General features: G+C 36.7%; 1 protein-coding gene and 2 long non-coding RNA genes across 3 annotated transcripts; 2 read left to right on the top strand and 1 right to left on the bottom strand.

Moving 5' to 3' along the window:
* Window positions 1-277: 277 nt before the first annotated feature.
* LOC148154332 (uncharacterized) lies at window positions 278-10,350 on the top strand. Its single transcript, XM_088015199.1, has 6 exons — window positions 278-443; window positions 7,429-7,791; window positions 9,131-9,469; window positions 9,551-9,589; window positions 9,933-9,953; window positions 10,343-10,350. Exons 1-6 carry the CDS (start codon window positions 380-382, stop codon window positions 10,348-10,350), a joined length of 834 nt encoding a protein of 277 aa, XP_087871325.1. The 5' UTR covers window positions 278-379.
* A 386-nt stretch (window positions 10,351-10,736) lies between these two features.
* On the top strand, window positions 10,737-19,860 carry LOC106908066 (uncharacterized). Its single transcript, XR_015766257.1, has 3 exons — window positions 10,737-10,821; window positions 15,340-15,396; window positions 16,560-19,860. It is a non-coding gene; the product is annotated as an uncharacterized LOC106908066 (long non-coding RNA).
* LOC148154331 (uncharacterized) lies at window positions 11,670-12,630 on the bottom strand. The gene is made up of 2 exons (XR_015766238.1): window positions 12,271-12,630; window positions 11,670-12,205 (listed from the first exon to the last, which is right to left on the bottom strand). It is a non-coding gene; the product is annotated as an uncharacterized LOC148154331 (long non-coding RNA).
* Window positions 19,861-20,737: the final 877 nt, after the last annotated feature.

Here is a 20,737-nt window from a genome sequence, read left to right as displayed (position 1 = left end):
CTGCGTCACTGATTTACTTTAACATGATCTTTAGTATTTGTTGTTCTGTTTTTAAATGCTCCGTTTAACTGTAATTCATTATGATTGTGTTTATTACATGAGGATGAACTAAATGGAAGTACTGACGATTAAATAATAAACTAACGCAGAGTATATGACTGCAATCACGTTTCCATGTTCAGCCATATTAAAACTTAATTGCTTCAGGACTGTGCAACTTCCCCCCCCCCCCCCCACACACACACACACACACACAAATGAAAGAGAAAGTATTTCAATTAGGTTTCACTCGTCGAGGTCTCGGCCATTTCAAGTCCTCATCAAATATACATTAAAAACATTAAAACAGATTCGGAAATCTGCTCTTTATCTGGGGGAAATGAAGACTTTATTTTCGGTTTTGTTGGTTTTCTTGATCAGTCAGCTACCTGCCGTGAATCCAGGTAAGTTAAGATATTTTTTAGGAACGGAAAACTCTTCCCCCAGGGATAGAACACACCTCTGGGGGAAGAGTTTTCCTCTGTGTAAGTTACACGATGTGGTGATATCGTATAACTACTTCATGATTTCTTGAATTTGCGTTTTACTGCTTAAAATAAGCAGGTACGTAATTTGTCTGACATCCAGGTTTTATATTCTCTCTGTCCATATTTTCCCGGATTATCCGTCCCCCTCTCCCCCTCACCCATCCGACACGGAAGAGGATTAGACCCACTGATAAAAAATGAAAAACCTTTTTAATGACGTTGAGCTTCACGTTGCGTACTTAAATCAGGACAGCGCAATAGAAAACAACCATGAATGAACATACGCGCAAAGGACCACAAATACATGTCATTCTAACCATTAAAGAGTCACAAATCTTTGCAGCAGCCACTTAAAAGTGTGGATCTGCTGGAGGAGCGCTAAACAAGTTGTGGAACAGTGACATTAATTATGTCCTTAAGTCTTATTAAAGTAAAAATGTATGTAGATTCAAGAGATTTCTCAATGTCTCAATGTTACTCATATTTTCAGTTTTTAACTAGAAAATATTCTGAGAATTAAAATCTTAGTTTCCCAGACAATTAAATTCATATTTTTTTGTCAAATTAAAACCACATACTTAAATGTTCATAGTGCATACCCTGGTAAAAAAAAACAACACAAAAAAAGAGCATACTTCAGTATACTAAATTTTAACATACTTTAATCGATGTACTTCAACTGTACTATTTTGGAACAACTTATTTTGTACTTAGTATACTTTAGTAGTATTTAAATTGTTTAAAATTACAATTAATAGTATACTTTAGTATACTACACGTACTTTTTTGGAACAACTTCTAGTATACTTAGTGTACTTAAAGTATACTTTTGAAATGTCATATTTCAGAGCTTTATTACATTTTGATATAATTATATTTTGAGTGTTATTATATAATTATGTCTCAAAATTTTATATATATACATATATATATATTTTAAATATACTATGAATATAATAAAGTATTTAAATTACACTTAATTTTTATTTTTGATTTCCTGCTATTGATAATAAACTACAATTTTAATTACTCTTAATTCATCTTTATTCCTACATAACTATTTTGTACATGACATGCATAACTACACTACAGTACTTACACTGTTTTAGGCTAAAATTACATGGAAAGATTAATTACACAAGATGCCCAAGGTAATTCAAATATTTTTTATTACAGACATTTTAAAATTGTCCAATTTTACTCAACTTTATGAACTTTACATAAATTATCAGTTTACACATCAAAAGTGAACACATGAACATGAAAATTTAAGTGACAATAAAACATGAAAATGAGGATCAACGACAGAACATTCCCGTTCACTGCACCTCTGCACCTTTCAGAAACCTACAAAAAAGAATAGCGCAATTAAACAGAGAAAGCATTTGTATTTTAAAGAGAACAGAAAAATGGCAAATAAAAAAATAATACTTACAATTTCAAGACGTTGTGGACTCGCCATGTATGTGACATCATAAGAACTGATGATGATTGGGACCAGATGCCTGGAGTGGAAAAACATTTCTGGGTGTCTTTGCCTGTTTATGTTAGAGTAGAAAAAATGGTCACCAATGTCACAGAATCAGTTGATGTTGGGATCAACTTTGAAGCTGTTTTAAGTGTGGACTTAAGGAGACAAACTACCTTAAAATCTTTCCATCCATGATCTGAACACACTGATCCTTGCAGGGTGGTGAGGGGGGCTGGTGGTGCCCATCTCCAGCAGCCATCAGATGAGAGGCAGGGTTCACCCTGGACAGGTCACCAGTCCATCACAGGGCCCTGAAAGCCAACAACAAATAAAATGTATGAAAGAAAAATGTTAGATTAACAAGGGGAATAAATTCTGTCCAGTTACCTTTAAATCAGCACAGCAACTCGCACTTCCTGCAGAGCTGGCCCAAGATAATATGGGGCCTTAGGCAAAATTTGATTTAGCCCCCAGACCCGTCCTACTAAGAACCTCAGCATCACTAACATGTTTAAATATAGATTTAGTGAAGTCTGTGATAAGGGGCTCAGGATAATTAACCAGCTTAAAATCAATCACTGATTATTAGTTATTATTTACGGTAATGTATATGTGAAAAAACCCATCTCAAATGAAAAGATTACACAATATTGCAGCCATGGTAACACAACAGTTAAACTATAAAGATTATTCTTTGCACATTCACAAGTAAACCTCCTAATTAACTCTTAAATGTACTATTTCATTTAATGTATAATTGTTTTTTATCTCTGCAGAAAGCGTTCAGTAAAATTTAATGGTGTTGTAATTCTCAATAAACAAATTCTAGATTTCTCAAAAGTGCTAACATCAAAACATTATGAGTGAACCCCTCTGAGCTTTTCTGATCGTTACAGCAGTCTGCTGATAAACAGTCAGATATTATTATTTAGTAAGTCAGTAAATAAATCCAGCGATCTTTTCTCCTATAGTCTGTTTTATAACTGCAGTCTCAGATCAACACAGCTCTGTCAGCAGAAGAAACCTCTCAGCAGCAACTATTTTTATGGGGAACCATTGACTACATTTGCTTTGCATTGTCCCCACATGATGACAGTGATATTGAATGATTAGATGAAATATTAGATTCTTAACTTATATGAGTTATTGTGCTATTGTATAATGTTTAAAGATCTTGTTCAATGGGCCCCTTTTTAACTTTGAGCCCCTCCAATGGTCTCTGCACGGCCCTGCTATTTAGCAACAATAAATTCAAGAAATAGATAAAGAAAACTGGACATTCAGAAGGTGAATCTCTTTTCTCCAACATTAAAGGTGGGATACCTGCGGAGAACACAAAGCCTCATGCACTTTGGGACTGCTTCAGAAATTTACGAAGAATTTCTAAAAGCACTGCTGTCAACCCATTGTCAAGTGGAAAATGATGCATTTTCAAAAATCCTTTTTTCTTCTATTTTTCATTGCTTCATTGAACTTTCAAAATGCTATGTATGTTTGTGATGTTTTGACCAGACAGAATACTAATTCAAGATATCAGTAATGTCATTCTGACTAGTCAGAATGTTAATATCAGAATGTTGAATACTTCGAGCATCTTACATAGAAAAGCTGTGTAATTAAATTTATTCCTAATTAATTTGGAAATAGCTTCAAAGGAATTTGGACTAGTCAAAATTACAATTCAAGATACCTAATTTAGTTTTGCTGAGTCATTCTTTGCTCTAAGATATCTACAATTTAATTTTCACTAGTCCAAATCTTCTATCAAAAAATGCATTTACAATATCTTTAATTATGGTATCTTTAGTTGGTCTTAGTTAAAGGTACTGTAGTTTTGACTAGTCAAAGCTAAAAATGCAACATTTTGAGTTTACTTTATGTCTAGACATTAATTATGTTTCATATAATTAGTAATTAATTGTAGATATCTTGACTTAAGACTCTATACTGCGCAGTGGTAGATCTAAAGTCATTTCAGCTAGTCAGAATGTAACTAGATTTCTTAAATAGATATTTTGTCTAGGTAAACTATAATTAAAGACAACTTACTAATCATAAAGCAATTTTTGATTTCTGGACTGTAAGGGAGGTAAAACCATATTTATGTTAAAACGTCATGCCATACAGCATATCAGGTGAAGCCCAGCTTCAATGCTTGTCATCTCGCTGAAAACCATGTGACCTACAACAAGTGATGCCTCACATGACATTGGACATATCATTGCTTCATTTTGTATGTCAGTTTTCAAACTAAATGCACGATGAGGCATGCTGCTTCATGGGTTGTTGTGGGTTGTTTGGTCACGCATTATAAGGAGTAACAAATGATGTGATTTTCAATTTTCAGACTCTCTGAAATATATATATATATATATATATATATATATATATATATATATATATATATATAAAAAAAAAAAAAAAAAATTCCCTTCTCACCCTTCGCGGGTGGTCTCTTTCATCCTCTGAGCTCGGGTCCTCTACCAGAGGCCTGGGAGCTTGAGGGTTCTGCGCAGTATCTTGGCTGTGCCTAGAACTGCACATTTCTGGACTGAGATGTCTGATGTTGTTCCTGGGATCTGTTTAATATATATATTATATATATATATATATATATATATATATATATATATATATATATATATATATATCTTTGTGCAGTGTTGTGGTACTCGAGATCGGTCTTGGTGTCGAGACCGGTCTTAAGACCATTTATTGATAGTCTCGGTCTCGTCTCAGACTCTATCGCATTTGGTCTCGGTCTTGTCTCGGTCTCGGGCGCTGAGGACTCGTCATTTTATTTCAAGACCAGTCGAGACCGCAACTGTGAAAATACCACTAAACGTACAGCATACTGTCCAGTTTATTTGTTAACATCTTTGTTTTCAGTGGATGCAAAACGCACCAATTAAAATCCAAGCAACTACGTGTTTCTCCCCTCCCCCCTCCCCACCTTTCACTCGCACGCGACACTCCAGGACATGCGCAGTGGTTTTCTCTCAGCGGCAGAAAATGTTTGTCTAATCGTCAGTAATGGAATATCGCTGCATAAACCATAACAAATCCGATGGCCACAGCTAACTCAGCAGCGCTTCGCTTTCACAGACGGTGGAGACAACGTCTAACTGTCTATACAGCTAGCGTAACTAGCTATATAGACACACATAAGCATTGTGATGAAAAAAAGTTGTCACTGACTGCGCTGAATTATTGTGCGGAGATGTTGACTGACTTGTCGCATATATGGGACAACGGCGCTGTGTCCAAAAGTCTGCAATATAGTGAGGTGACATTCAGGAACAGTACGATTCATCTGCTCGTCTCTGTACTTATTAGATTGGACTGGAGTGTCGCTGAGAGCCGTTGTTCTATCAAATAGCCATACGCTGTCAGAATAGCATACATGCAGTGAGTACCATGCCTGCGCATGCGCATTAAGAAGTCCGACCGTCAGAGGAGTTGTCAGTTCACCATACACAGCAAGTTATGACGAAAATAAGTCATTAAATTGATTTCAATGATAACTATATAGATATACATGTGTTGTCATGGTTTCAAAGTGTATTTAAAGCAGGGCCTGGCTGCAGCTGCAGTCAGCTACAACACACGCCCGTGTAAAACTCACTTAACCGCTAAGTCAGGATGCCATACAACTGTTGATAACAAAGTGTATGACGATCTACGTCATGATTCTATGTTGCTGATTAAATGAAATCTTATGGTAATGACGTGTCTGACAGATATTGCCAGTGTTCTATCAGATTACCATACGCTGTCAGAATAGCATACATGCAGTTAGTACGCATGCCTGCGCATGCGCATTAAGAAGTCCGACCGTCAGTGGAGTTGTCAGTATACGCAACAAGTTATGACGAAAATAAGTCATTAAATTGTTTATAATATGACATATTATAAACATACATCTACATAGATATATATCTATGTAGATATATATCTACATAGATATATATCTATCTACATGTATATCTATGTAGATAGATATACATACGTTGTCGTGGTTTCAAAGTGTATTTAAAGCAGGTCTGGCTGCAGCTGGATGCCATACAACTGTTAATAACTGTTAATAATGATCTACGTCATTATTCTATGTTGCTGATTAAATAAAATCATATGGTAATGACAGCGTATGCATATCTGAGCTAAGCGTACGACTATCTGACAACGTATGCTGATCTCACAGAACACCGTGAGTTCGTGCTAAGCGTATGACGATCTGACCTGACAGAACACCCGTTCTTTGTTCTTGTAATGCTCTGTGTACACTGCATCATTATTTTATTTAATTATGTACGTTGATATTTAAATTAACAAATAACTAAAACACAAGAACCAAAGAGCACGCAGAGCATGCACATTGCTCTTTGATTGTTTTTGTTCAAAGTGGCAGCTGTAATGTCTGCCATGGTGTCAGACTACCTGGCTTCATGTACTGGGATAGAGAGTGAAAACAGTCACGATGAGCGCCTTCTGCTTGGTTACTTCTTGCTTGTTGCTACTTGGTCAGTGTTCTAAGTTGAGCATTATTTACCGTCAGGGCATTGCCTCAATTGCTATGTTTAATGGTGCAACAGTGGAGGTTTCTTACATGAGCAATGTGGGCAAATGCCCAGGGTGTTATGTTTTTAGGGATGGCACGAGACCATCACACATTTTAGCACATAAATGGAATATTTAATATTGGTAAAATGTATTAAGTATTTAATATCTAGGTCCGGGGTGTCAAACTCCAGTCCTCAAGGGCCTCTGTCCTGCAACTTTTAGATGTGCCTCTGCTGCACCACACCTGAAAAGAATAATTAGGTCATTTGCGAGGCTCAGGAGAACCGATCTACACAGGGAGGAGGTAATTAAGCCATTTCATTCCACTGTTTTTTACCTGTGGCACATCTAAACACTGCAGGACAGCGGCCCTTGAGGACTGGAGTTTGACACCCCTGATCTAGGTGTTTTTATGGGAATATGGATCTTTCAGATTATTTTGAGAAGCAATTTCGATCATATTTTACATTTTATAGTATCATGTAGCGTGGGGCGCTGGTCTTGGTCTTGACTCAGTCTCGACTTCCCTCGGTCTTGGTCTTGACTTGGCCTCGGACCCTAAAAGTCTTGGTCTTGTCTCGGTCTCGATACACTCTGGTCTTGGTCTTGTCTTGGTCTCGGGTTAGGTGGTCTTGAACACAACACTGTCTTTGTGTGTGTGTGTATAATATATGGTTCTTTGTTCAGTCTAAATCCATCAATAATCAGTGAAGGTAACACTTGAGTCAGTTTTACTATCAGAGAATCCAGCAGAGCTCTGACAGCTCAGAGACCATCATGAGACAGAAAGCTCTCTAGATGGAGCTGAAAGACTCCCATGTTCCAGTTCTCAGTGTGTCTGCTCCTCTCTTTCCCTCTCTGTCTCCTCAGCAGCAACATTTGTAGTGAATGTGACCCAGAGCAGCTATCAGGCTGTGAAGAACCACAGCATCACTCTGGAGTGGACCTTCACCACCAGGACTCAGGGATCCTACAGGGATCTGAATGTCATCTGCAGCCTGTTGGCTCCTCATGGAGAACTAGTTCTCTATCAGGTTCATGAAGGTGTTGAGATTCTAGGGAATCAGCATGATCAGTTTTCAGGACGAGTCCACAGTGACAAAGACGTCCTCAGAGAAGGACGAATCAGACTCCATGTGTCCAGACTGAGGACTGAAGACTCTGGTCTGTATCGGTGTGATGTGAAAACTGAAGATGGAGTCGGCTCTGCAGAATGTCGACTCGACGTCTCAGGTGAGATCTGATGTCATGTATCTGTTTCAGACTGATGTGGTCACCTCTGTTTTTAAGAAGGGTGTGTCTTCCAAATATTGAGGGATCAAATTTTTTAGCATTCCAAATTAATTAAGTGTTTTGTGGATCTGGAAATATTCTATGACTGTGTCCCCTTCGGTATTTTGTTCATGGTGTGTGTATGCTGTTTCAATATGGGGTGTATGGGTGGCTTTGAAGAGCTATGCAATCCGAAAGCAGCAAATGTGTCCTCATTATCATTACAAAATTAAGCCTGTTTCCAGTGAACCACATTGGACTCTGTCAGGGCTCCATTTTGTATCAAATCCTGTTTGTGGTGTTCATACAGAGACACAGTCATGGAGAGCAGAGTGTCTGGATTGGGAATTTTGCAGAGGATCTGGTCCTTTTGGCTTCTTCAGGCAAGGATCTCCAGCACTTAAGCTGCTGAGTGTAAAAGAGGCTTAGTTCCTCCTCAGAGATGCAGTTTCCAAGCTTCCAACTCACAGAACAGCCTTCCTACATTCAGCTTCCTCTCGAATTGTTGATTCCATCCTTTTAAATCTGGGTAAACAATAAAATTTTGTATTAGGTGATCCTATCCGAAGTGAAAATAGACAAAAAAGTTCATGTCCTGTTGAGAGATAGATCATTTTTTTACTCAGTACATAATCATAACTTTTTTTAAAGTAGTTATGTTTTGTTATTAAAAGATCACAGTGATGACATATTAGACAAAAAAGCAAATAATATGTGATATCTTCTTTGGGATGCCATGACTCCTCCAGGGGGAGATAATAGCGCATTCTAGCGCCGCCTGGCTGGCATTGTTCTCTGTTTGTCTAAATAAATAAATACAATAGTCCTGGTAAATTAGAGTTTCTAAGTGCCAAATGAGATAATCTCTGCTTGTTTCTGGGTTAATTTGACACAAAAGTGATTTTCTGTCTTCCTGAGTTCTACAAGTGAACCAAATGTCATGTCTCTAAGTAAATTCAATGCACAGAGTGTTTTGAAAGTTGCCAGGTGGTGCTCTTAAGCTGTTTTTGTTTAGATTTTTGTAGCGATCTTAAAATATGTAATTTTCATGCAGGCCTGATGCATCTGCCAAGTTTGGTAAATTTTCAGACATGTTAAGGCCTCCAAAAAGTCACTTCATTTGACAGAAGCATAATCAAAATAATGATGAACACTGATTAAGTTTTGACAGAGCTTTGCTGTTCGGGCCTAATGGAGAAAATGGAGCCACTGCTTCCTGGTTTTTAAAAGTGGTGGAGAGACAACAACAGGACATCATCATAAATATTAGTGTTTTTTTTATCTTTGTTTCCTCTTCCAGATCAATATGAGGTGATTGGTCATGAGACGATACATGCAAAGGTGGGAGACGACGTTATTCTGCCATGTCATGTGAAGCCTCCGTTTGATGTGAACAAACTTACAATCGAATGGAAATTCAAGGGCAAAAAAATATATGTGCATCGCAGCCAAAAGAGAGATGATAAAACATCAGACCCAGAATACAAAACCCGAACCTCTCTGTTCCATAAAAACTTAACAAAAGGCGACATTTCCCTCAGTTTGACCAATGTAACCAAGGAGGATGAAGGGAATTATACTTGCCTTGTTCCCAAACTGGAAAGTCAAGTCAAGAAGGGAAATGTTACTTTAAAAGTTGGTGAGTTATAAAAAAACGGAGATAATTTAAGACAAACTAAATAAATATGTTGATGTTTTTAACAATGTAATTCCTCAACAGATGAAAATGGACCCAAAGGAAACAGAACTGATCCTGGAGGTAAATATATTTAACTAGATAATCAGTGGTTACTGCTCTGACTTAGTTTTAAACCTTTTTGTTACCTGCTGTGATTGCAGCTCGTTGGGTTGAATATTCATCTTCCAACTTTCCCTTGTCACATGTTGATGTGTCTTTGGGCAAAACAGATAACTAATAAATATCTATTGATCTGCATATAGGTACATGAATGAGTGTGTGTGTGTGTGTGTGTCTGTTAGTGAGACTGAATGGGTGAATGTGTCTGCAGTGTTTAGTGCTTTGAGAGATCAGAATGACTGGAAATACTTTAGATAAATTCAGTCCATTTATGTTTTACTTATACTGTATTGTTCTTTTTCAGGTGGAAATGGAGAAAGCAATGGTAAGAGTGTGTTGACTAAATTTACTTTTTCAATTTACTGTCAGAAAATGTTTTATAAATTAGTAGAAAGCTTAAAATTCTGTTTCTGCATAAACTGGTCGATTTGAACGCTGACTGACCTCTAACTGGATAATCAATATTAGTTATCAAGTTCATATATCCAGGTTTCCTTGGACAAAACTATGAGTAAATTATAAAAAAATATTAACTCTCTCCTTCCTTAACACATGTCTGAGCATTGCTATGGTGTGAATACTTAAATATTATTTGAGTAGATGAACATAAAACATCTTCAGAAATCTGGAATGAAGGAACCAAAGAGAACCAAACCAGTGGAGATCCACAGCTGTTTTCCTGGTCCTGATTTCATCTTCCTGCTTTTGCTGAAGCTTTTTGACTTGTGTCTTAAAAAACATCCTCTATTTTGCCGCCATTAAAATTAAAGAATGTGAATTAGCCTTTAAGATCACACACAGCTATGACATCTTTTAGGCACATCAGTATTAGTCTATGTAAATGTATGAATTTAGAAAAAGTAACAAAACTTGCATACTGACATTAAAGACGAATGTTTGTTCTTCTTAAATGACCTGAAAAAAGCAAAGTTTAGTGTGATTTAATGTCAGACAGTAAAAATAAAGTTCAGGTTTCAGCTGTGTGGTCCAGTAAATATTGACACAAGGAGAATCTTGTTCCAAAGTTTTAATCCTACAAATAAAGTAAAGAACAAAATATAATTTACTAAAACAAAGAAACCTGCTTTTCCTCTTTGTCACAGGATGGAAGATTGCTCTTGGTGTTGGAATATCAGTCGGCATCATCATCATCATCATCATCGCTGGTCTCTGTTATTGGCAACGTGAACGAAGTAAGTCAGTTGTTTTCTTTGCAGGTTTTTGGTGAATTACTGAAAGTCTCCATACAGGAATATTTAACAGAAACTACAAAGCAATGTGAATGTCTGTATCAATGATGCAATGCAAATGCTTTGATGTGGTGAATGTGAGAACATGCAGAGGTACAAAAACAAACTCAAATGTACATGAGGAGGAAGCTGAGGCAAGACAACAGAGCATCAGGGGTCAGGAGGTAGAAGGCGACCCTGAAGAGGCCATCTGTAAATGACCTGAGCTCTGAATTAACAGATCAGAGACGCCTGAATAGAGGAGGACGACAACAGAGACCTGAACTTGCAGACCAGCTCATAGGGCCCTCAGCTGCAATGCTGTATAAGAAACATTATACATTCATCACACATTTATCAATGTATATTGGTCAAATGCCGGGCCTGCCCAAGGCATAAGTGAGCTAAGCGGCCCCCCCTAATCAGTGGAACTGATTTTTAATTTTTTTAGTAATGATTTTTATGTGATTATACTAACAAAAACATACAAATTGTTGTGATTTTTTTTACAATAATATATATTTGATAATGTATGTAGAAATCTTCCTTATACGGACAAAAATAAAGATTAAAAAAAAATTGCTCTTGGTGACCCCCTGGTGGCCGCGGTAGTTACCGCACTACATCGTATCATGAGCAGCAATGAGCAGAGAGCATCCAAACCTCCGAAGCTCCGGTGGAAGATAAGTTAGTGTGGCATTCAGGGGTTTGGACTATACAATTTTGAGTGTTGCCAACAACGCCACCTGGGGTTTTCACCCAGGAATTAATAAAGGGACGCAGGTCCGGTTTTGCAATGAGCGAGAGACAAGTTTCAAGACAATAATAATTTATTACAAAGAATAAAAATACCTGTATCTGAACAAAAGAAAATTCACAAAATAAATCCAACTAGGCTTACCGGTGGGTACGGTCAGGTCCTGGATGGTAGGCTCCAAAAACAAAGAAATCAAAGCAAACACCCGTGAAGTCACTCACTCTCTGTTATTCCCTCCACCTATTGATGCTAATCACTTCAGTCACACCAAAAAGGGACGCCGCATCCAGACCCGAGCGCACCACCGGCGGTCTAAAGAAAATAAAAAGGAAAAAATCAATCATTAAAATACAGGCAATAAAAGATAAAAATATGTAGATAAAACCATAAAAAGTCCTTGTGCTTGACAAGCACAACAAAATGAGCAATCTGGTCCAATTCAATCCGAAATCAGTGCGATCAGCCTCTCCTTGTCCTGATTTCGGAAGAGGGGTGGGGGGCGTGTCCCACACGCCGATCTTGACCGCTAAATAAGCGGTAATTCAGTCCAAACAAAGCAGCAGCATTAAGTGTGATGATCCGTGGAGATTCCTAAACAACAATAATAGTTTAAAACAAAGGAATAAATCACAAGATTTGTCACCGAGTCCACCTACCGATCAGGCCAAGCTCTCCTCACTTGTACCCAAATGGGAACGCTCAAATGTCGGCTCTTATTGTAGGAACCACCTCACCCACGATCAAACGTGGAGGTAAATACGCCCGTACGTTTCTGCTGATAAAAGGCTCTATGACTACAATGTACAAGCAGTTATAAATACGCAGCCAGCCAACCTCACCTGTACTCTGCGCACAGACGGCTCAACACGGAAGCGCGGTGCGCGACGTGTCCACAGCAAACAACGAGTCTCAGACTGGAGCTCACCTCTGCTTTTATACTGAGCGCCCTCTGGCGCTATTGGCCCACTTGCAATCACCCCGCCAGCAGGTGCAGCCTATACCTCTTCCTGCCACATTAGCAAAACAGTCACAAAAATGACTTATTCTTCAGGGAGAGAGAAAAGGAGAGAGAATAGAATAAAGACAAGATAAAGGTATGTTTTTCTTGGTAATGTATTGTTTATCAGAAAGATTTGTGGAGCTACTATTAGAAAATTAGCTTAATAGAGACCTGGAACGGTCCAGTTCAACAGCCAAACATTTATGCTACAATGTTTATGTGTGAAACTGATTAACTTTAAATGAGTTGATTATCATGATGGCTCTGCATATTTCTGAGGGTTTTTTGGCTTCAAAATGGCATGTTTGATAATGTTTGACTTTGTCTAGCAAAATGTTTTTACATCAAGCTACATGGCTGCTACATTAATATATCAATGAGCTACTCTAAGCTGTAGTTGGCAATATATATATTAGCTTGCTGCTGAGCATAATTTATATCTAAAACAATATTTTTACATCAATTTATAAGTTATGTGAAACTTCTACATTTACAATAGTTTGAAGGCTCAGAATTAGCTTAGTACCGGTCTACATTCCAAGGGCGTAGGTTCGGTCCAAGTTTTGGTGGGGACCTTGACACCCCCCCCCCCTCCCGCAGCACAGTGAAATGCGCAAGAGCACCGAACATTTTTTGAGAAGGGGGGGGGGAAACCACATTGGCTTAATAATGGTGTGCTCATAATAAACTGAGATAATTTCACAGTATATTTCATATTTGAGAACTAACACCTCACCTGGAGCCCTGAAGCTCCAGCCACCTCTCCATCGTTCTGCTCTGCCCCTTGCTCTGCTGTCTGAGCATCCTATGTGAAAAAATATTACATAATTAACAGACCTATTCTACCTCACATTCAGTGCTGACCTTACTAAACACCGGACTTTACAACAAATGCGTTGCGTGATAGATATCTAACTTATGGGTCCACTCACTGTACTTACAGCCGACGTAGCGAAATAACTTCTAATGTCTGTCCTTTTCTTTTTTGGTGGCGACATGGTCTCGGAGACTCAGAAGGAGACGCGTGTGCCCAGCTAGCCGCCGCCTTTTGCAGCTAATCAAAGAACGTCCGACGATTCAACTGACTCCCCCCCCCCCCCCCCCCCCCGACAGCACCGTTCCGACACGGTCTCGGAGGCTCATAATAAATGTCAAACTAAGAAGCTTCCGTTCTGCGCACCGCCTGTTGCTGCTAATCAAAGATCGTAGATCCACGTTCTTTGAGCCAATATGGCAAAAATTGGTCGGGACTTTTTCATATCCCGTGAATATTGGTCGGGACATGTCCCTACCGTCCCTACCCAAACCTACGCCCATGCTACATTCTCAGGTGAGAAAGACTCTCCAGAAATGTATTTAATCATAGAATGTCATGACTGTGTATAGGGCTGCACCAGTTTCAGTTTTCTGGCCAATTGCGGATTACCGATCTTTAAAAAGCTTTACCTTCCTTTTCTTGATACCAGCTTTTTTTTTGTCTGAAATGCTGCTAAATGTAGCAAGAAAGTCAGTGAGTTGCAGCAGTGGGTGAATATTGTTAACTGCAAACATGCAGACCTGACCTGGTGGGTCTGCATGTTAGTAAAACTTCTCACTGTAGTTTTACTATTGTTACAACCCCACCCTAAAATTCCTAAAGTAAATTCTGGCACTGGGCTTTAACATAAAACGAAAAAGTAATCCGAACAGTTGAGTAAAAAAAAGTATAATTTATTTTACAATCCTGATAAAACAACAACTACAGGAGACATAAAAAAAACATAGGGGAGCTTAATGCTTCAGGGTCTCCAAGGCTAAAATAATAAACAAAACACCCCCTCATAACTATAAAATATAACCACTTGCTAAAGAAGAACTAAAAGAAAATACAAAACCTAAACTCCCTTACTAACCAAAAACAGGAGAAAACAGTTCACAACAAAAATGGCAGAGAACCCCTACCAGCTTCCACCTCTGAACAAAAACACTTCTTGGACAATTGGTCACAAAGATGCTCACAGCAAGCTCAGTTCCCACACACGATCAGTTCCCACACAGGATCACAGGTCAAACAAAAGGAGGGATCTGGCAGCTCCAGCTTGCTGCTTATATAGGGCGGCTGATGAGCCCCAACACACTTCACCTGCAGCAATCAGGCAGAACTGAAACAGAAAAACACAGGACTCTCAGAAAGAGAGCCCCTAGAGGTCAGTGACCGTAACAACTAACAGCAGAAGAGGACAGAGGCTGATTTTAAACCTTTGGTGAGGTGGATAAGATCAACTTCACATATAAGTATCGGCCGATCACCCATCCCCCAAAGTTAAGGAAGTTGGCACCGATAAATGGGCCAACACATGTATCCTATATTATACGTGCATATTGGATATAATGTAAACATCACTGTCAGAGATGTAATAAGTTTAGCAGGTTTTTGAAAGATCTAACAATATGACTGTTGATTGCAGCCAGTCTACAATATTACCATGAAGGCTTGGGCCGGCCCTGGTCAAATGTGTTTGTTTGTAATTATGAAAAGAAAAAAGACATTTTCTTTCAGAGTTGTAAGAACCCAACCAATTATGAATTATGCCTTGTTTTCTTTTAGATTTGTTGCTTTTGACTCCCCTGGTTGATGAAACATTTTTTACCAGTCAAAAGCTGCTGTGGAAAATTAAATATTATCACCTCATTTATAATGTGTTAAGCTAAATATTCACTGATGTCCATTTTTTGTTGTGTGCAGTTTTTCCATGCCTGAGCAACAGCAACTCTCGACATGAACAAAGGAGAAATGATGGAGGTATGGAAACAGAACGACTCCAGATAATTTGTTTTAATTCTTTTCTTTTTTTTTTATCTAACAGCTGATTGATAAACTAATCAGGTCTGTAATCACTGAACATCACAGCTGAGCATCAAACCAGGAAACTGAACTTCCTTGTTGGTGACTGAATCTGACTGATATAATGTGATGAAGCAGAAATGAACTGGTACCTGACTGGGTTAATCGAGGCTCACCAGCTTTCAGTGATGTGAAGGTTTAGACCAGAGGTTTCCAACCTGTGGCCCGGGAGCCGCATGTGGCTCATTAGGCTCTCCACTGTGGCTCATAGTAACTGGCTAAAAATGCTTAAAATGTTGATCATTTAAAAACTATACTTGCTTTAGCAGCTTTTCTTAGGCGTTTCCTCAAAGAATGACTCGGAATGTTGCCAGTGTAATATTATTAGTAGTTTGTAGTAATTTAAAAACTACATGTTTTTTGACAATTTTCTATTTAAATAACGAATCTCCTGTTGATGAAAAGCTTAAAAAATTGTTTACCTGCATTGAAGGCAATAATGGCTCTTAAGGTAGCAGAGATTTCAGATCCCTGATCTGGACAACACTGAAGAATCAAAGACACAAAAACCAACAACATTCATTTATAAAATGCTTTAAATAAAACTATATTTAAATATAACTCAGATTTTCTCTTCTAATATATCTTTGTTGTGTTTTCTTCAACACAGAAGCTTATAGCTAATGAAAACATAAGATTATAATTACATCAGACCAATTAAACAAATAATACAGAAATTAGACCTTAAAGGAAGACTCGTCTTATACCTTCATAGAAGTTATATTCAAAAGGTTCTTTTAATCTGACAAGCCTACATTACATATTCAATTTAATATGATGTTTCCATCTTTATTTTAATATGCTTTGGTTTCTGGATTGTCTTATATTTGTCAACAAACATCTGGAAACAAATTAAAGACAAATCATTTTAGAAAAACATTAAAACTTTTATGTTCAATTGTATTTTAATGATTGATGTTTTTTTTGAAAAACTAAAAACGGGAGTTGAAGAAAGACATAATTCTGTTTTTATCCAAGTCATCTTAATAATAATGTAACTTTAGGATTTCAAACAATCAGAGGAAGATGATGTTGAAAAGATTCTGTTTTGTGTTTCAAAGATCGCAGAGGAAAAAGCAACAGAGGAGATGAAGATGCAGGAAGACCTTTACAGGACATCGAGAAACCAAACCAAAGTGTCTGAATCATCCCCTCTAAGCTGAAGTCTCTTCAACCTCTTCTTGTTATGAGAACTGGTACATGTATAGAACTATGCATCATGATAAAAAACAAAGAAAAAAAAAACAACTGTATGCCTTAAACCCAACAGGAAGTCCTTCATATTAGATCAAAGAGACAATTTTGGGGCCATTTTGAGATTATTAAAAAAGATGCAGGAATCCTGTATGTTAAAAAAAGAACATCCTGTGAACATAGTTGTTGCTATAGTTTAGCATCTCTTACTCAGCTTTTGATATATGATTTGCATTGAAAATTTGTTTTTAATTCATGCAAAAGTTGACAGATTTGATCTTCAGCTTGTGCCAACAAAAGGTTTTTAATTTACTTTCCATCAGTGAATCTTATTTTAACATGCACACTTTTAATATTTGTGTGTTTTATTATGATTTTATGGATCAGCAGTGAATTCACTAGTTTAGAGTTGCTTCCATGTCCAGACCTCAGTAGTGATGTATATTTTCTCTCCCCTCCTTTAAAACTCCTACAGACACATTCACATACGAACAAATAACCTGAATATTTCTATTTACATTATCATACAAGTGAATGCAAAAAAAAAGAATATTTTGATACTATATTTTTAAAAAGCACCCTTGTAGTTACATTATGTAAAATTGTTATTAAAATTTGTTCTCAGGGGTCATTTACTGACATAAAAAAGGTAGAGAATATTAGAAATTGATCAATTGCTATTGAAAATAGGGCCATAGGCACAACATATATGATACTAACTTCATCCTGTAACTCAGCTGTAGTGACTTTTTTCTTACAGGGACTTAACTGAGGGAAGGTAGAGAAGTTTAGTAGATGAATGTGTATTATAGTCTGGGAATCATAAAAACTGTGTTCATAATTATCTTTGTCACATAAATGATGAGTCACAGAGGGAGAAATATAAACTATACAAATACAAACTATAAGATCAGAGCATAAATAAATGTCTCCTACATTAACACTCAGTGGAGGCTTAGAGCTTCTTAAACCAGGTAAATGAATCACCTGTTTATTTGAGTCAGGTATGTGGAAGCAGGGAAACATGTAAAGCATTGGATCTTAAAGTCCAAGGCTGAGAAACGATGATTTATGGTGAAGTAAATCAAACTGACAGAACCACTTATCTCAGTCTAACTTTGGTCCAGAGTTCTGTTCACTTTGAGACGAGTCCATTTGCACTAATATTTATACTTTCAAACCGATGAGCCTTTTTTAAATTCATCAGCTTGAACTGAGTCTGGCTTAATATGGCTGTTTGATGTACGAATGCTGCGAAGTTAAAGACTGTGAATAAAATGGTACTGTTTATGCTCTATACTTGATACTTCTTACTAACATCTCAGAAATCAAATGGCTCTTATTTTGAAAAACAGGTTTTTTAACTAGTCAACATCAAAATCCAACATGGCGGCTCCCCTGACTCGCCAACTCAAACCTTTCTGGAGAGAATTTGAAGCTGTTCCTTTATTTCACACTTTGTTTCACTGCCCAGAAAAAGGAAAATGACAAGTAATTCATTTTCAATAGCTCTATAATTCAATAGAAACTGTAAAAGGTCTGACTATCAATGCAGGATTTTTTAACAACTTAAACAAAATCAAACAAAATACTTTCTACAAAGTAAAGATTATTGGACCTGAATTAAAAGGTGTTTGTTAGAACTAATAGTTATTAGTGAAAAGCCATATTTATAGTAAGATTCATGTTTTGTTCATTTGTTGACTTTTGTAAATAATATGTGATTTCTAACAGAATCTGATATTCGGAAGTATTTTTATTTTGTCTGGTGATCATTTACTGTACAAGTCAAAGTAAAACTGGAGGGCGCCATCTAGTGGTTAAGTCAGAATGTTACTCTGATAAATCAAGTCTTTGTTGGGGATGTTGATCCCACATTTAATGGAAAATGTGAAACTTTACTGTCCTCAGAACTACTAGAGATCTGTTTATCCTCTAGCTGGAAAAGCTGTTCATTTTATCCTTGACACTATAAACTGCTGTTGTCACATTAAATATGTAAAAAGTCAAACTTTATTATCATTATTTTTTTAAGCAGACATTATTCAAAGTGCTAAACAACAAGGAGTTAAAACTACAGATCCAACAGATAAAACATCAAGAAAGGCAATAAAATTATAGTGTAAAATTAATGTACATAAAACAGAGTGAACATTAGTGACTTTAACTTGGCTTTAAAATCATTCAAAGAACTGATGTCTTAAAAGGAAACTGATCCTCATGATGATGGGGAACAAAAGGAGAAAACATTCTGTACAGATGTTTTTCTTTTGGTTCTAGGACTTTTTAAATGAAAGTGTCTTGAGATGGGAGAACATGAGGCTGCAGACGACCAGAAACATTTCAGTTTTGTAAATGAGTAGCAAAACGTTAAAGTCTGTTTGAACCTAAAACAGCCAGTAAAAGGATTACAAAAGTAGAAATGTGAGCACATTTCCTGGTTTTGGTAAAATGTGAGCAGCCACGTTTTGAATCATCTGAAGACTAATAAAATTTTCCTCAGTAACCCAGAAAGCAGAAAATTGAAGTCGTCAATGCATGAAGACACAAATGAGTGGATATGAGCCCCTGCATTTTTAAACAATAAAACTTTTAAATTAATCTAAGAACATCTTATATTAGTGGTCCTTGTTATCTCTAAAATATGATAAAAGTTGAACTACATGTTGTGTTTTTATGACATAAAGCCCTTTGAAATGTCTTGTTGCTGAAATGTGCAATACAAATAAACTTGATTCATCATTTCATGATCACTACTAAGCCTGAGATTGGCTGCTATGTTTGAGCTAAATATCTGACATCTAGAGACAAATAAAAATAATATAATAAACACAAAGACAGTGGATGCTGGTCGAGACGATTAGTGAGATTTTTAGGTACAATCACAGAGGAGATTTGGACCTTCTTTATATTACTCACAATATGAAGAATTAGTTTAAGTACTAATGAATTTGTATAGAGGTATGAAACAGACTGTGAGATGGTGGTTGAGCAAACTGGCAGCTTTGTCACATTACTAGTAAACATGCTCCTCTAAACCAAAACAATTAGAAAAAATATTTTTTTATTGTTTTCTATCCTTTGTATTTGTTTGTGTCAGTAAATGTGTTTTGATGTTTAATGTGAACTGATGTTGTTTTGACTCTTGTAAATAAAAACCCTTTAAAATATTGTTGTAATTTTTATTACATGATTTCAGACCTGAGATGTTTTTCCTGTACAAATGAAAATTATTTTAAGATGGAGCAGGAAGCAGAGCGGCCATTTTGTCAGAGCCAACCTGTTTGTCCTGTTATTAGCAGCCAGTCAGAGGAAAAACAAACCAAAACACTGAAGATTATATATTTATGTTGACCTATTTGTGAAACTATTTTAATTTCCCTTTAATTGCATTAGTTTTAATCACTGAAGGCTCACTGTACCCAGTTTCTAACTAGTAATAATATAGATTGTAGTTTACATGAAACAAAATGTGTTTAGGACAAAACTGTTGAATAATATAAACTCATAGTAAGTACTGTTAATCATATGTCTGTTTCTGATCTGCCATTTATTCTCCAGAGACTCTGAGCCTGACAAACATGAGATGAAAACATTTGATGCTCTAAACCCAAATCAAATGTTTTAGTTTGTTTAAAGTTCCCTGAGTCTGAGCAGAGTTAAGCAGGTTTCTCTTACAACATGATACTGAGCAGAGCATGTTAGGAAATGTTAAAACAATGTCCTGTATGGATTTTATACATTCACATGTGATGTGATGTAAACAGACACACAACTCTCAGAAAAATGAAAGAGAACATTTTTGAAGACATTTTCTGACAACAGACAAAATTTTCATAATTTATTCTAATGTCTTTTTTCTCATTTTGATGAATTTCAGGGGGTGAAGCTATGAGTAATAATAAAAGTAAAAGTTATACCTAGTTAGGAGTTAAAACATTTAATTTAGGATGCAATATTTTTGAATTTGAATTTTGAAAGGTGAGTCAAATAAATTGAACAATTCGCCAAAATTAAGATAAATTTTTTAATGTTAAAAAGTCTA

The sequence above is a fragment of the Poecilia mexicana genome, unplaced genomic scaffold, assembly GCF_051168715.1.
Source record: "Poecilia mexicana isolate PSO_F unplaced genomic scaffold, ASM5116871v1 scaffold_18, whole genome shotgun sequence".
NCBI classification, from domain to species: Eukaryota; Metazoa; Chordata; class Actinopteri; order Cyprinodontiformes; family Poeciliidae; genus Poecilia; species Poecilia mexicana.
This window is presented reverse-complemented; position numbering and strand designations above follow the sequence as displayed.

Bases quoted from the DNA above. Each gene is read 5' to 3' on its own strand.
- LOC148154332 (XM_088015199.1), top strand. From the start codon at position 380: ATGAAGACTTTATTTTCGGTTTTGTTGGTTTTCTTGATCAGTCAGCTA. The intron at 9,470-9,550 runs GTGAGTTATAAA...ATTCCTCAACAG, and splicing joins AAATGTTACTTTAAAAGTTG to ATGAAAATGGACCCAAAGGA. The intron at 9,590-9,932 runs GTAAATATATTT...GTTCTTTTTCAG, and splicing joins AAACAGAACTGATCCTGGAG to GTGGAAATGGAGAAAGCAAT.